The 15,000-nt window shown below is 36.9% G+C and overlaps 1 protein-coding gene and 1 long non-coding RNA gene across 3 annotated transcripts in view; one reads left to right on the top strand and one right to left on the bottom strand.

The window, feature by feature from the left end:
- LOC135200894 (uncharacterized) overlaps window positions 1–9,332 on the bottom strand; it is a 94,604-nt gene extending 85,272 nt beyond the window's left edge. Inside the window, exon 1 of the long non-coding RNA XR_010311390.1 lies at window positions 9,176–9,332. This is a non-coding gene — a long non-coding RNA (uncharacterized LOC135200894). The remainder of the gene's footprint in view (window positions 1–9,175) is intronic.
- LOC135200893 (sphingosine-1-phosphate lyase 1-like) overlaps window positions 1–14,994 on the top strand; it is a 42,340-nt gene extending 27,346 nt beyond the window's left edge. Inside the window, exons 10-13 of one of the 2 annotated variants that reach the window (XM_064229635.1) lie at window positions 8,023–8,125; window positions 9,197–9,343; window positions 12,001–12,121; window positions 12,644–14,994. In XM_064229635.1, the coding sequence (XP_064085705.1) occupies window positions 8,023–8,125; window positions 9,197–9,343; window positions 12,001–12,121; window positions 12,644–12,769 (497 nt within the window). In that variant the 3' untranslated portion in view covers window positions 12,770–14,994. The remainder of the gene's footprint in view (window positions 1–8,022; window positions 8,126–9,196; window positions 9,344–12,000; window positions 12,122–12,643) is intronic. The other variant, XM_064229636.1, reaches the window with a different exon arrangement.
- Window positions 14,995–15,000: the final 6 nt, after the last annotated feature.

Genomic DNA, 15,000 nt, shown 5'->3' with positions numbered 1-15,000 from the left:
TTAGTCACTGATAGAAGCTATTAAACTAAAGGTTTTCTGCTGTGTTTTGAATTGAAATGATTATACTCTGTTTTTTTTTCATCTGTCCATCCGCATGTGGTGTTTTTGTATGGTAACACTGCGTCCCGGGCTTTAGATAGTTACATTCAGCTAACATTCAACGATTATAATAATATCCTATTTCGAATATTAACGGTGTAATTCGCATACAGTAAATTATTAAAACACTTTTCAGTTACAAATGTACACCCAGATATCCTTTTATTTACCTAAAACTTACAATTAGCGTAACTATCTAAAGCCCGGGACGCAGTGTTACCATACAAAAACACCACAGGCGGATGGACAGATAAAAAAACAGAGTATAGTCACTGATAGAAGCTATTAAACTTAAGGTTTTCTGCGGTGTTTTGAAGTGAAATGATTGGTCACTGATAGAAGCTATTGGACTAAAAGTTTTCTGCTGTATTTTGAAGTGAAACGATGGAACACTGTTTCATTGCTTAATTCCTTCGGAAGGCAGTGACAGTGAAGGGATTCACTAATTACTCTTGAACACGTAAATTTATGCACGACTCGGATCATCTCTTGGCTCTATCTGTGGATGTAAGTTCGGTGGTAAAAAAAAAAAAAAAATGACGTTAAGGGTCCCCTTAACTAAAATTCACACTAAACATAGATTATGGTGCAAATCTGAAATCAGCACAAGTCAGGTCAGGAAATAAAAATACAGAACTCGTAACAAAAGCGTAGGCCTACCTCGTCAACCAGCCGATTCGGAAATGGAATGTAAACGAAATAACGAATTTTGCAGCTTATGGCACTAATGAAGTATAAAATATACGATAGTATACGTAAACCATCAAATATTCCATACTTCATTTGTATAATAGCTATGTACACTTGTAAAAGTGACTTTTCATTCACTTTGTTTTGTTAAGTATTTAATTGCTTTTTAATTTATCTTTATTCATTTATCAGTACGTATATCTTTACTTGTTTCACAAAGACATTCTGTTCTATAAAAGCGTTCTGACCAAGTTTAAACCTTTCACAAATTACAAGTGACCGTTGATTCACTCCGAAAATAATATTCATATCCATTATGAGTCTACTTCGATGAATCATCACTGACTCCGAGGTCGCTGATCATCCGGTGATTAGCGTCACAAAAGATGATCGTCAGCCTGGTTGCCTCTTGTCTAGGTAACAGCTGTCAATTGGACAACCTGCGCGGGGGGGGGGGGGGGGGGGGGTGGTGGGGGGTTGGAGAAGGGTGGGTAGGTGGATCGATAGGTGGGAGGTGGGGTGGAAGGGTTCCGATTGGTAGCCTCAGTCAGTACCGGAATCACTAAGAAATATATATATATATATATATATATATACTATATATATATATAATAAATATATATAATATATATATATATATATATATATTATATATATATATATACATATATATAGGTATATATATATATATAATAATTCTTCCTAAATTGCAGAAAAGAATCCACCCCTATTCTTTGTAAACATGTCATGGCGATGGATCTACAGAAAACACCTAGTCCCATATTTAAGAAAAGTACACAAGACCAGCGCCATATTTATATCATTATTAGTACAGAATACTATACAATGTCAACATTTGCACAATTTGATTTTTATTTATGAAAGTCTGCACCGTACTTTTATATATATATATATATATATATATATATATATATATATATATATATATATACATATATATATGTATATACTAATAATTCTTCATAAATTGCAAAAAAAAAAAAACAGAAAAGAATCCACCCCTATTCTTTGTAAACATGTCATGGCGATGGATCTACAGAAAACACCTAGCCCCATATTTGAGAAAAGTACACAAGACCAGCGCCATATTTATATCATTATTAGTACAGAATACTATACAATGTCAACATTTTGCACAATTTGATTTTTATTTATGAAAGTCTGCACCGTACTTGATATTTTGTATATTATTTAACTCCGTTCTTATATTGCTTTTCATATAGGCCTATGGTCTTTGCTGGACCCTTCCAGTGATCATTACCTCCATGTGTGTGTTAAACAACTGCTTTAATTGAAACAAATTCCCTAAAAAAATCTTTTTCCACGTCCATCCAACATCCACTTCTTTAGTCCAAAGACTATTAATTACTAATAAATCATAATAATTATTATATTATTAGGTTTTGTTGAATGTTATTGCTGCCAAATTCAACACAACCTGTTTAAAAGAGGGCCTCCTGCCATATTATGATTTTGCTTACGAAAAAACGGACTTATTTAAAAAATATATCTTAAAATGTAAATGTTATATAAGGAAACAAATGCTGTCATGATGAAGCTAACAATACGAGAGTACTATTGTAAATATTCACTAAACTATAAGATTTCCCTATTGATAAAAATGTATATAGATCTGACTCCGAAACAGAAACGTAACGCTATTTCAACTGCCTCGCTCTGGTGAAAAAAATCAATATGGCAAAGTATAATGTTTTTTTTTTATAATATATATTTTATCTTTTGTGATGCAGACCTCATACTTTGATACCGCTCCAATAACCTAAATTTCAAAACGCTTCCAGCTCCAAAAACAAGTTAAGTACAAAGCTAAGCAGCATTTTTAAAAACCTATTTACAACGCAAGTAGAAATGCATCCTTTTTAACACCTGTTGTAAAAGATGAAGAAAAAAAAATCCATCCTAACGTGTGGCTAACTGAGAGAGACAGAACTTGCATGAAAACACGGTAACATACATAAATAAAGAGAGCCACGAAGGGCGTGTTCCATGGACGGATGAGAGAAAAAAGATCGTTCTTGCACGTGAGAGAAATAAGGTGAAATGAGACTATAAAAAGAAGGGCGTGATAAAGCACGAGAGAAAAGCACACGCACGAAAAGGGTCCGGATGAAATAAGGAGAGAAACGAAGGGCGTGCTAAGATTACACTTCTCGTTCTGTGATGTGGCCCACGAGGTGGGGTGGTAGTGGTGGGATCCTCACTCTCGGGAGGTGAGAGAGCGAGGGGGGAGAATAAAAAATCGCGAGCGCGGTGAGAGAGAGAAAGAGAGAGAGAGAGAGAGAGAGAGGTGGGGAGAGTGATTTGGTAATGCTGGGGAGGGTAGGAATCGCATTACACACACACACACACGCCGCAAACGGAAAATGAGGAACTCCGAGGAAAAAGGAAGAGCAAAAGGAGAGAAGAAGAAGAAGAGAGGATGTAGAACTAAAGAGGCTTTGGGATGAGTTCACATTTCTGGACAAAACGCGCTCACCGCTGCTAAGATTTTTGGCGGGTCCGAAGGTACGCGCGCACACACATACACACTCACACACATAAGCCCGCCCGCGCGCGCTTATGTACATACACACACACGCACACACATTTAAGAGTTGCTGCTTCTCACCGCAATATGTAAATGAATTCCTGACTTGGATTGTCATTGATTATCAAATCCCGCGCTTTCAGCGAAACTCCCCCTTTACAGGACACGTCCTTCCATTCTGTTGTTAAGATAAGAATAAGTGATTGCTATCTCCCGCAGTTCGTACTCAAGCACAGGAGAGGAATGAAGAGAAAAAAAGAAAAAGAAAAAAATGGGGGCCTCTTGTCACCATTGGACATGGGTTGCCCTTACGCAGCTGATAATGAGGGGTGTCTTCCAGATGCAAGATGATGCTAGAATTGTAATGGAATGATTCGAGTTGCCATATTTCGTTTTTTATAGTGCGGATTTCTTAAAAAATTAATAGATAAATACTGTAACTATGGCTATTTCTATTTAAACAAGCATATAATAATTTAGGGAATAGTTTGAAATATAGTCTGGTAGCTACGAACAGGATCCCTTCGCCGTAGCATCGCCAATTTTTGATTAGTTATCGTCTTTTCACGCCGCCATCAACATAAAGCGCGCGCGCTTACATTAGCATAAAACAGAATTCGGCGCGTCTCCTTTTCACGCTCGCTAAAGCAGTGCATTCGTAAGAGAAAAAAAGGTAAAGAAGAAGAATACAAGAAAATGCCAGCGAGAATGGAAGGATGAATCCTCCTCTCCTTCCTGCAAAACCTCGGAGTAGCATCTCAAAAGACATGTAAACGACGTTCTTTCAGGAAGCAGAGAAGACGACAATTGTCGAAACTGCTTTGCTAGTGCTAGTCACCCCATCCCCATCCCCATCACACCCCCATTCCCCATCCCTCCCACCACCCCCAACACACAAACATTTGAGCCGCGTACTCCAGCCTATGACCTGCTTGAATCAATAGCAGACTTAAAGCCCCTTCACCCCCCAACCCCACCCCTATCCAACTCCTCCTCCCAAGAATATCCTCCTCAACTCCCATCTCGCCCTCCACCGGAACTACCACCCAACCGGTGGTAAAACCCTTTCTCTCCATGGGTAAACCCTCCCCAACCCCAAGAAGGACCAACCCCTCCCAAAACCAAGCTACGAACAGCGGTTCTTTTTATGCGGCAGTGTTGCCATATTAGCCGTTTTGTGGCTACATTCGGCTATTTTCTGTCTTCTTGGTGGATAGCGTTTGGTTGACGACTGGCTAATTATCCTAATCACACTGCTCAGCACAAATGAATTTTTCATCTGCAGTGACTTTTAATTTATGGCAAGATCATATTTTCATATTTATGAATTTAAAAAATTAAAATAAGGCAAATTACACGGACCACTGTACACGATAGTACTAATGGCAAGGGACGCGAGAACACCGCTAGATTGCCATGTCTTACATCCCCAAAAATGCCTCTTCTAATATCTTTGTGGTCTCTCTCTCTCTCTCTCTCTCTCTCTTGCTAGCTTGCGTGCGCGCAAAAGAAAACGACCCAACGAACTAATAAGCTTGCTCTCTCTCTCTCTCTTTCTCTCACAAACATTTAATCCTTCCCTTTCCCAAGACTCGACTCAACGTACTCATAAATTTATGGTCTCTCCTCTCTCTCTCTCTCTCTCTTCTCTCAGAAACGACATACAACTCCCACAGAAAATTTGCATTTTTTTCTCTACCTCAAGAACAAGAAATGAACACGACCTGATAAGCATTCTCTTCTCTCTCTCTCTCTCTCTCTCTCTCTCTCGCACGAGAAATGGCTACCATCTGCTAAGCATCCCCCACCCTTCTCTCTCTCTCTCTCTCTCTCTCTCTCTCTCTCTCTCTCTGACTGGACGGATGTATATACGATGTCTCCATTTCTCAAACCTGGAAATATAGGCAATAGTTGTGACAAAAAAAATCTTGCTTGAGGAACAGCATACGTTCCAGCGCCTTGATTGATTGAATGATTGGCTGATTGATTGAATGACTGATTGATTGATTGATTGGCTTTCTGTCGATTTGACGTCATGAATCACGACAGCAGAGGTCATCGACGCGGTCGACTACACACGAGAAGACGCGTTACGAGACTGAAGCAAAAGCAAAGACAGAAAAAATTAAATATTAGAAGAATAATTGTAACGAGAAAGTCGTACAATAAAATTACATTGCAATGTCACTAATGATATTCCTAAAAGCACTTTGGCATTACACACACACACACACACACACACACACACACACACACACACACACATATATATATATCTATATATATATATCTACTATATATATATAATATATATATATTATATATATAGTATATATATATATATATATATATGTGTGTGTGTATATATATACATATGTCTGAAACTGAATGGTATCTAGCGGAGAAATGTTACAAATCGTATTAATGCACAGAGCAATGCGTATGTATATATACGTACTACGTATGATATATCCAAAAACAATTCTCGAATTGGGAATAAAACTTTCAGAAGAATAATTTAGAAGTCATATGGTAACAGAGTTAGAATGATGAAAAAAAAAGGGGAAATCGCCACAACTATAGAAGTGGAAGACCTAGTATACTAAGGCCTAAACCTAGACCTATAGTATAACTGATGAGAACGACGAGACGGGAGACCGTGAGACTCGTAGGAGGAAGAAGCTCAGGAAGGACGCGATTGGCTGGATTTCACAGAGGTCCTTTTGCGTCACACACGGCACTGGAGGCGTTGATGACGAATTTATTGATCTTATCACTTTTGCAATGTGACGGCGAATAAACATAAGCGGCAGTTCGTAATGGCATAGGCTATCCTGGACGCACGAGGTTAATCGATACTGAAACTGGCACGCCCTTAAAAGCACTGGTCACAAACGTCATCCAGTTTATGCTCACTTAGCGAGTTATGCCACATTCTATGTTATTTCGAAGTCACGTCAGATACCACGGAAATCGGCCATTTCACCACATCAGGGTTTGGAGATTTTTTTTTACGTAAAAAACATAGTTTTCCGGAATTATTACATGTTTTTTTACATTAGCCCTCACAGCGTCAGACGTCTGACGAGTTCTTACTTGAAAACGAGCTTGCAACAAACTTTATAGTGGTCTTATACTAGCGGAAATATGTCACACGTAGGTCCACAAGCTATCAAAAAAAAGCCAAATTTTTCCAATTTCTCTCCTTCCGTTGTAAATCAACTAACTCCTTCCCTTTTTTACAGCTATTTCCTTCTCCTAATCGCAACTACACATCTGCTACGATTCTGTAAAAAATAAAAAATGAAAATATAACACTATCGAGACGCTCAAGACATCTTCGTTAGGAGCGAACTTCTGCATATGCCACCTGCACTGGTAATTTAAAACACCTGTCTTTACAATATGCGTACTACATTATTTCTATGGAAGTATTTTTATTTTTACAGGAACACCCAGCATTTCTGCCGACATTACTCTCTCATAGACAGTTTTCTCATCTTACATTTTCGTTAATAAAATATTTATTATGTCTTGCTTATATAGGACCACGTGTTACTTTGGTGTGATGATACTGGAATAAGTTGTTTGAAACCAATACAGTGTCCATAAAGTTCCAGTACCATTCTGAGCAATTAATACTTGTAATAGTACTGGGACTATGGACACCCTGTATAAGCTTCTTCAGTTTAAAAAAAAAAAATTAAAATATGAGATTATGCATCCCAAAAAATTATAACAGGACTAACACTAAAAGGGAAAAATTGGAGTGTAAATCAAGGGGAAAAAAGGAGGGGGGGAGAACACACACACACACACAAAATGAACTTCACACCAACGATAAAATGACCAATGAGTTTAGAACATACGAAAAAGGGAGAACTGGATTCCACAACACAGAAAATGGGAAACATAAGGAAAATAGGACTTCACGTCAAAATGATAAATGATAATAATGGACTTTACACCAAAGAAAAATAGCAACATATGAACTTTACACCAGTAGAAGGGAACATTTTGGACTTCATGCACCAAATATAAAGAAAAAAATGGACTTGGCACCAAATGAGAGTAAGAAAAAAGCAACAAACCCAATTTCATAAAATCTCAGTTACGTCAGGAAGCATAATCCTTCTGTTTGCTTTGAAGATCAAGTTAAAATTTAAATAATCTGGTGTATAAACCTTCTGATGACTGTTTAAACTCGCTAGGTAAAATCAATGCATACACCTTGCAACAGATCCTGTGAGCGTCGATCGGTAGCAAGTATGAAATTATTTTACTGATATAGGCAGTCTTCATATTACGAATTACAATATTTCATAAATAAAACGATTTCGCTGTTCTTAGTACTATTTCAGTATTGTCTTCCAATGTGTTCTCTTTTAAAGCAGAAAGTTAATAACATTTATCTGTAGGAAAACAATGAGCTTCGGAAACAAAGCATTCGCATCCTCATTATCTTCATAATTACTTGTAGAAAATAACGAACTAATCGTTCAAAAAACTACGTTAGTATCCTCTTGTTTTAGAAATTCCGATGAGTGTTCAAAATTCTGTATCCTCGGAATAATGTTTGGGGTCACTGATTTATGTTTTGACGAAGTCAATATATGACATATCAGTCATCCCTTCATTGACCCTATTTCGTATCTCTGACCTAGGCCTAGTTGCGGTGTGTTGGGCCGCTCTCCTGTGTCATGGCTTCTCTGGCTACACAGATGCAGCGAGGAAGATCGTCAAGGCAGCTAGAACCATAAAGACGTTGTGAGTTACTTTAGATGTTTGGAGCTTGAATAATGCCAGAAATGTTCCATTCAGGGTCAAATATGACCGATATAAAGCTTTAAATTAAAACGTTCCGGTTGCTCTTCAAGTCATACGAGCAATAGTTCATTCCGGGAACTTATAAGTATGAACATACTGCAGACGTTTGGCTTGAATGTGTGAGCAATAATCCGTACATGGGTGTGACCAATACTCCATACATTGGCGGACGTATATAATGTATTCCCTTAAAAGTAAGTTAGATTTCTTCATCTCAATTATGAGTAACTTCAAACTGCAATTGCTCTAGACGTATGCATCCTAAATTGTTTACACATACAGAAGAAATATTCTAGGCAGGTAGGCATAAAACCAATATAAAGCTTTAGACGTTTGCATTGACAACCCAGACAGAAAAGGATAACGACACTAAAAAGCTTTAGTTGAGTAGCCAAGGAAAATTAAAAGCCAACGAAATAACGTAACAGATTGTAGGGTAGGCCTATCAGTTTATGATCCTTTTGCTCTCTCGTCCTTAATGTTAATGAAGACATAATTGTGAATGGGGTAGATGAAGTTATTTATCGGACATATTTTAATAGCTATTCATATTGAAGAATAGCATTCTTTGCCGGATTCTATGCTTTAGTAGAGACATTATTTTGATTAAAAAAAAAAGTTTAAATTTGCACAATTACCATGTCGTACTAAGCATCATCTTACAGTTTATATACACAAGTAATGGGTGTTCTTGTTTGGCCGTTTGGTTCATTATATTTATTTTTTTCGCTGTAACTTCATGTTATTTACCACGCTTCACAAATAAATTTAGCTGAATAAACGAAGTATATATGACAGCTTTACTCTGCAGGACGCACGTTCATGCAAAAGATAAAACAAAACCTCACCAAAAGTCAGCCAACGAACTCGTAATTCCTTTCAGGTCAAATGTCAGACCGAAATCACCCATGTTTTTCTTTCTCAGCATTCCCACTTTTGTAAACCGCACACATCCTCCAAGACACGACATGAAAAAGAACTTCGATTCACCTCGTGAACGTAACCTTTCAGAATATCTGAGATACCGGAGCTGCGGGTGATGGGAGATCCTCAGGCAGGTATCGTCGCGTTCACGAGCGAAGAGGTAAACATCCTAAAAGTTGGAGACCTCATGAACGAGCGCGGGTGGCATCTGACGTTCGTTCAGTATCCCCCAGGGCAAGTATTTGGGTTCCTGTTGTTTGTATAATAAGTTTGTTTTGACTCAATGGAGTATACACTTATTTGTGTGCGTGCATGGTTGCCAGCTTGTCCATATTCCCGATTATTACGAGGGAACAGCAGTTTAAGAAAAATGAAGGCTTCAGATGCGCTAATTCAGATTTCTCAAGGAGAGGCTGCAGGTTATGTAATCGTTTTCCTTATTGAAAAGTTCAAAATATATCTTCTTAAGTATTAATGTTTCTATTATTATTGATGACTTCTGTACTACAATAGCAACAAGCCAAAAGGATCACTAATCTGCTAAGTAACCTTCCACAGAAGAGAAAGCCTAACAAACATCAATAAAGATAAAACTTAAAAATCAATCAAAATAAATAGGTAAATGTGAAAAAAAACAAGCTGGAAAACATAATAAGAAACAAATATCTTTCATTTCAACTATGCTTCAACTTAACCTATTGTTTTACAAATACGCTTTAGTTTAAAAAGCTATTCTATATCTTAGAATGTTCTATCCTTACCCTTCCTGTCTATAAACATAATCTTTGTGCCAAGCCCCATCACCCCAATCGACTTATCCCAGTGAGGGAGAAACTGATAAACCATGTATGTACATACTTGTAAACAGTAGCTATCCATTGCTTTCATATGCCTCATGATAAAAGTTCGACTATGGATAAGAAATTTAGGCCAAAGGCCAAGCGTTGGAACCTATGAGGTCATTCTGCGCTGATGATAATATTGAAATAATTGTTAGGTGATGGTGGAAAGTAAGATGGAAGAAAGAATGTGAAATGAGGTATAGTAAAGGGAATGAAAGGGGTAGCCAAGGGGGCACTACAAAGAACCTTAAGTATTGCTTGCAGTGCACCATGTAAGGTATGCTGATGGCACTATTCCCTATGGGGAAATTATAAAAGTTTGTGCAAGATGACAAAGGAGAGCGAGACATTCTCCTTGCTAAAATGTAGTATTTTTTGGATGTATTTCAAGTGTATTTTATATCACAGTGATATATTGTTCTTACTTCAGCAGATTCCATGGGTTCTGTTGACTAAATATTAGTTAACATAGGGTACGCCAGGAGTATGAAAAGGTTTGCCCAAGGGTTTGGGGTGGCATTGGTTACGCTTAGGATAGGTCTATTCTGCTTTTCACACTTTGCTTGCCTGCACCACCATGAGACTACCACTGCAGATAAAAGTGTTTACTCTGTATTGTTAAGGTAATAGAAATGTTTCATCTACACAATGGTCTCTCTATTTCACTAAACTTGTTCTTCCTGCTCCATCATTAAAACAAGCTCCTCTTAACTATAACATCGGCAACCTCTTGCTTCATGTACAGTTTTCAATCAAGTATACATCTATAAAACTCAACAGTGTTCCATTCGTCCCACACTTCTCTTACAGCGATTTGGTAACCACTTTCTACTCTGAAGAGTTTTTATTGCTTCCTTTCCCACCAACATAACTTTGGTCATTTTATTAATATTAATCACCCGTTTCATTCTTAACTATTACATGATCCTTAGATCTACTCCTCTGATGATATTACCACATCAACTGTATACATCAGTTTCCATGGGACTCCTTCTTAACTCTCCTTCATCACATAAGCAGCAAAGCCCTCCAACATCTACATATTTCAGATTCTTCAGAAATATATGCTATTGTCTTAGCTCTTGATCTCAAGATACAGATCCAGCACCTTATGGCTCTGCCTCTGCTTCTCTTGGTACTCTGTCAAATGCCTTCTAAGGATTCTCTTTGCATGACACATTTCCTGTAACTGCTTCATCTTGAAGCTAACTTCTCTGGCTGATTTATCTTCTGACAGAATGCCAACACTTTATCAAACTTTTATAGCTTCCTCATGCATCATAGACCTCTATATTTTTCACATTGTGGTGAATCTCTTATTCATTTTTATATTACTGTCTTATTGTAATATACAACCCAACTCTTCATTTATCTTGTTTTTCTACTTTCTCAATAGTTATTTCATGACTAGTTGCCCGGAGCTAATTTTTACTGTGTTTTATTTCTTTTCCACAGAGAAAAAAAATGATAAAAATAAAGTCATTATATTTATATCTAAAAATATTTGCTTTAGAACTCATACATCATGAAATTGGAAACCTGAATAAGTCTTCCTTTCCATTCATAACCGTACTGTAATCCAAATATTATTTTCAATAATACTAATAATGTAATTAGGTCTATATATATATATTGGAACCACATATCAGAGTTTACCTTAGAACAGCAAAAGTGTGCTTGTTCAAATCTGTGATTTTTGTACAGTATTGCACATAAAAGGCAAAACTATGATTTTATTCTGATATTACCTAAACAAACACACAAGCTTAAGTGAGAGAGAGAGAGAGAGAGAGAGAGAGAGAGAGACGAGACGAGAGAGAGAGGAGGAGAGAGAGAGATGAGAAGAAGAGATCCTGAAGATGAAGAGAGGAGATAGAGAGAGAGACTCACCATACCAATTTGTATGTAAATGTATGGCTGCATACTATGGTAAATGCCCTAAAGATTTTGGTAACATGCTCAGATTATCTTATCCTACATACCTCAATGTTCCACATGAGAGTGAAACAGCAAAAGTTTTAAGTATAAATGACATTATTTTCTCTTCAGGTTACACATCTGCCTAACGTCACTCCAAGCAACAAGTGACTTTGCTCAAAATTTGGCCAGCGATCTCAAGACCACCATAGCAGAGCTCAAGCAAACATCAGACTTGGATGTTTCTGGAATTGTGAGTTTTAGCACAACTACAAAAATTTACAGCTGAGTACAGGTGTACATGTATAATCTTCCATTTTTGTTGTACTTTATTCAATGTCTTTTACTTTAATATTTTCTGGTTAATTTTGATTCTAGCTGTGCATCCTACATTTCGCATTCATTAATTATATCAATTTCATTTTTTCAACACCAAAGGAAACTTTAGTAACTAGTTTTGTTGTGTAAAAGAACAGCTACTTTATTGCCTCAGTGTTATGCTTAACTAACAAACATTAACATACTTCAGTAAATTAGTACCAAACTGAAAACTCTAAACTTCTGGAATCAAAATAATACTGATTGGCTGGCTCTGTACCATTCGTGGTTTACTAACAAATATGGCCATCAGCACCTCTTACAAGTCTTACCATATCATACACTCTATACAAATAATGGTCTCTTACTCCCCACATTTTTCATTATAGTTCTATGTTCTAATTACCCATACTAAAATTTATCACCTTCTAAGTGGCTTTTTTTTTTTCTTTCTCAGGGCAAGGTTTATGGAACAGCTGCTGGTATACCAGACAAATCTTTGATTGGTGAAGCTGCCAAGATATTCTTGACTTGCTACTATGACACAGGATTCAAAGAAAACTCCTCTTCTAAAGACATATAAGGAGAACAGGAAACTGAAAAGAATGAAAACTGATACTGCATAGAAAGATCTGAGGCTACCTAAGTGGAAATAACCTGAAATGTGCTTGCAGTCTAAGGAACTATATTTCCCTTTGAAATACACCCCTAATAAAGCAGTTTAGCAAGCAAAATCTCACTGGGGACAGTCCTCAGCATGACTATGCACTTAACAGCAACAGCTAGAGTGATTAAATGATTAAACAGTATTCAAAACAAAATATGCAGAGAAAAAACACTTCAGTAAACACATAAGATTAATGATAAGAACTCGAGACATTTGTTTCATGAAACAAACTACATACTGTACATTTCGATACAATACACAAATAATTGGTGACAAACAACAGCCATTTGCATTGCAGTAACTCATACCTACAGTACTAAATACAGCAGTAGCCCCCAAAGTCATTTCAACTGTATCATTCTGTACCAAATTTGTTGAAATATATATGTTATAACAAATATTAAATCAAAGAATAAACATTACAACTCTCTCACTCTCTGTCACACATAAGTCTTATAGCATAGTTTACTTCTAAATAATTCTAACTCTTAATCTAAATCTGAATTGTAACCGCTAAAATATTGAAGGCAGTATTGAATAGACATTACTTACAGTAGTGAATTTAAAACACTCAAAGATAATTGCACACTATGCACCCTTCGAAATTATTCTGACAATAATATACAATTGCTAAAACAGTTGACATTGAGGAGGAATTCAAGTTGCTGAGAGCAGGTTCACAGATAAGAAAATAGTTATGAATTTTGAAACGGGGAAGAGAGGGGGGTGCAGCTCATAAGGTTGGTCATGTTGACAACCTAACTAGAAAGAAAATGTTATAACGTATGAAGAGTTAATGTAAGACCTCATCAGCAACCTGGCTGCAAGGAAGGAATATCTGCAGAATGTTGAAAATAGATAGAGCAAAGTTTCAATTATTATTGATAAATCACCTGCTGGATATAGTAAGCATTACTTTTTGAAATGCAATCCAATTGTCAGAGACTTAATTCATAAGAATCAGGAAAAGCTAGAGGGGGGTTTGTAATGTAAAAGGTAGTTATCACATCACTAAGTATTTCTATTATTAAAGGTATGGTCACATGCAAGACAAATGGCTTCTAAAGAAAGAGAGGATGGTCCATATTGTGGCACACCGGCAGCACATCATGGAACATGCATTACTCGATAAAAATTGTATAAAGTTCATCAGGTTTTATAATTTTACCTGAATTATGTGGTGAACGAGATGATGTAAAACAGAGGAGGAGACTGATCCCATCAGAAACACAATTGACTATGGATACTAATTATAAATGGTTGTAAATAATATGGGATTTTACCAACATTAGTTGGATGGAAATGAAACATGAAATTAAGTTCCAGCCTCAGCATCTGAGGCACTATAATTATGGTGTTAAACTCAGTAAAAAAAATATTTTGCAGCAATAGTGAGAGCTTGAGGCACTAAAATTATGGTGTTAAATTCAGTAAGCAAATAATATGCAGCAATAGTGAAAGCCTTTGTAAAATGAATTCCAAGACTGCTTCAAAAAGATATTGAAAACATTCATATTTAGTGACTGCTACACCAGTGAAAACAAGATTAGTGATGTTTCCAGAATAAATTAACATGAACTGCCTTTTTAAGTAGAACTGCTTGCATCTTTTTTGATGGAGTGTGACCAAGAATCAAGAACATCCAGTAACAACCTGTGCCAAATCTCCGAAATAAAAGCTTGTGAACATAATTTGGCAGCTCCATAAGAATGCTATGAGTCTCCTCTGACATCACAAGTTTAAGCAAGCAGAAGTCAAAAGTGAGCTGATCTCATGTACAAGCACCAATACTTAATTGTTACTCTGCAATTGGTCATAACCTATAAGGCTTTGGAATAACCTGTCTTACCAAAAATGGGATAGTACTGGTTACTAGGTACTTTTTATGTTCCAGGACAAGAAAAGTTTGCAAGTACCATGAGATCTTATGCAGTGCATTGTTACCTACACAATAAACATTCCAACCAATCGTTGTCGCTGCCCTGACTTTTCTTTTAACTTTAACACCTGTAATTGTAAGAGCAAGATACATGCAATGTGCAAGTATACGGCAGTGAAGGCGAGTTCTGGGAAGGCCTTGAAACACTACTAAGGTCCCTGCTTCTGAGCCTCCTATTTTCGTAATATTTTGTCGACTCTGCCCTCCC

Source organism: Macrobrachium nipponense, chromosome 27 (genome assembly GCF_015104395.2).
Source record: "Macrobrachium nipponense isolate FS-2020 chromosome 27, ASM1510439v2, whole genome shotgun sequence".
In the NCBI taxonomy this organism is placed as follows: Eukaryota; Metazoa; Arthropoda; class Malacostraca; order Decapoda; family Palaemonidae; genus Macrobrachium; species Macrobrachium nipponense.
This window is presented reverse-complemented; position numbering and strand designations above follow the sequence as displayed.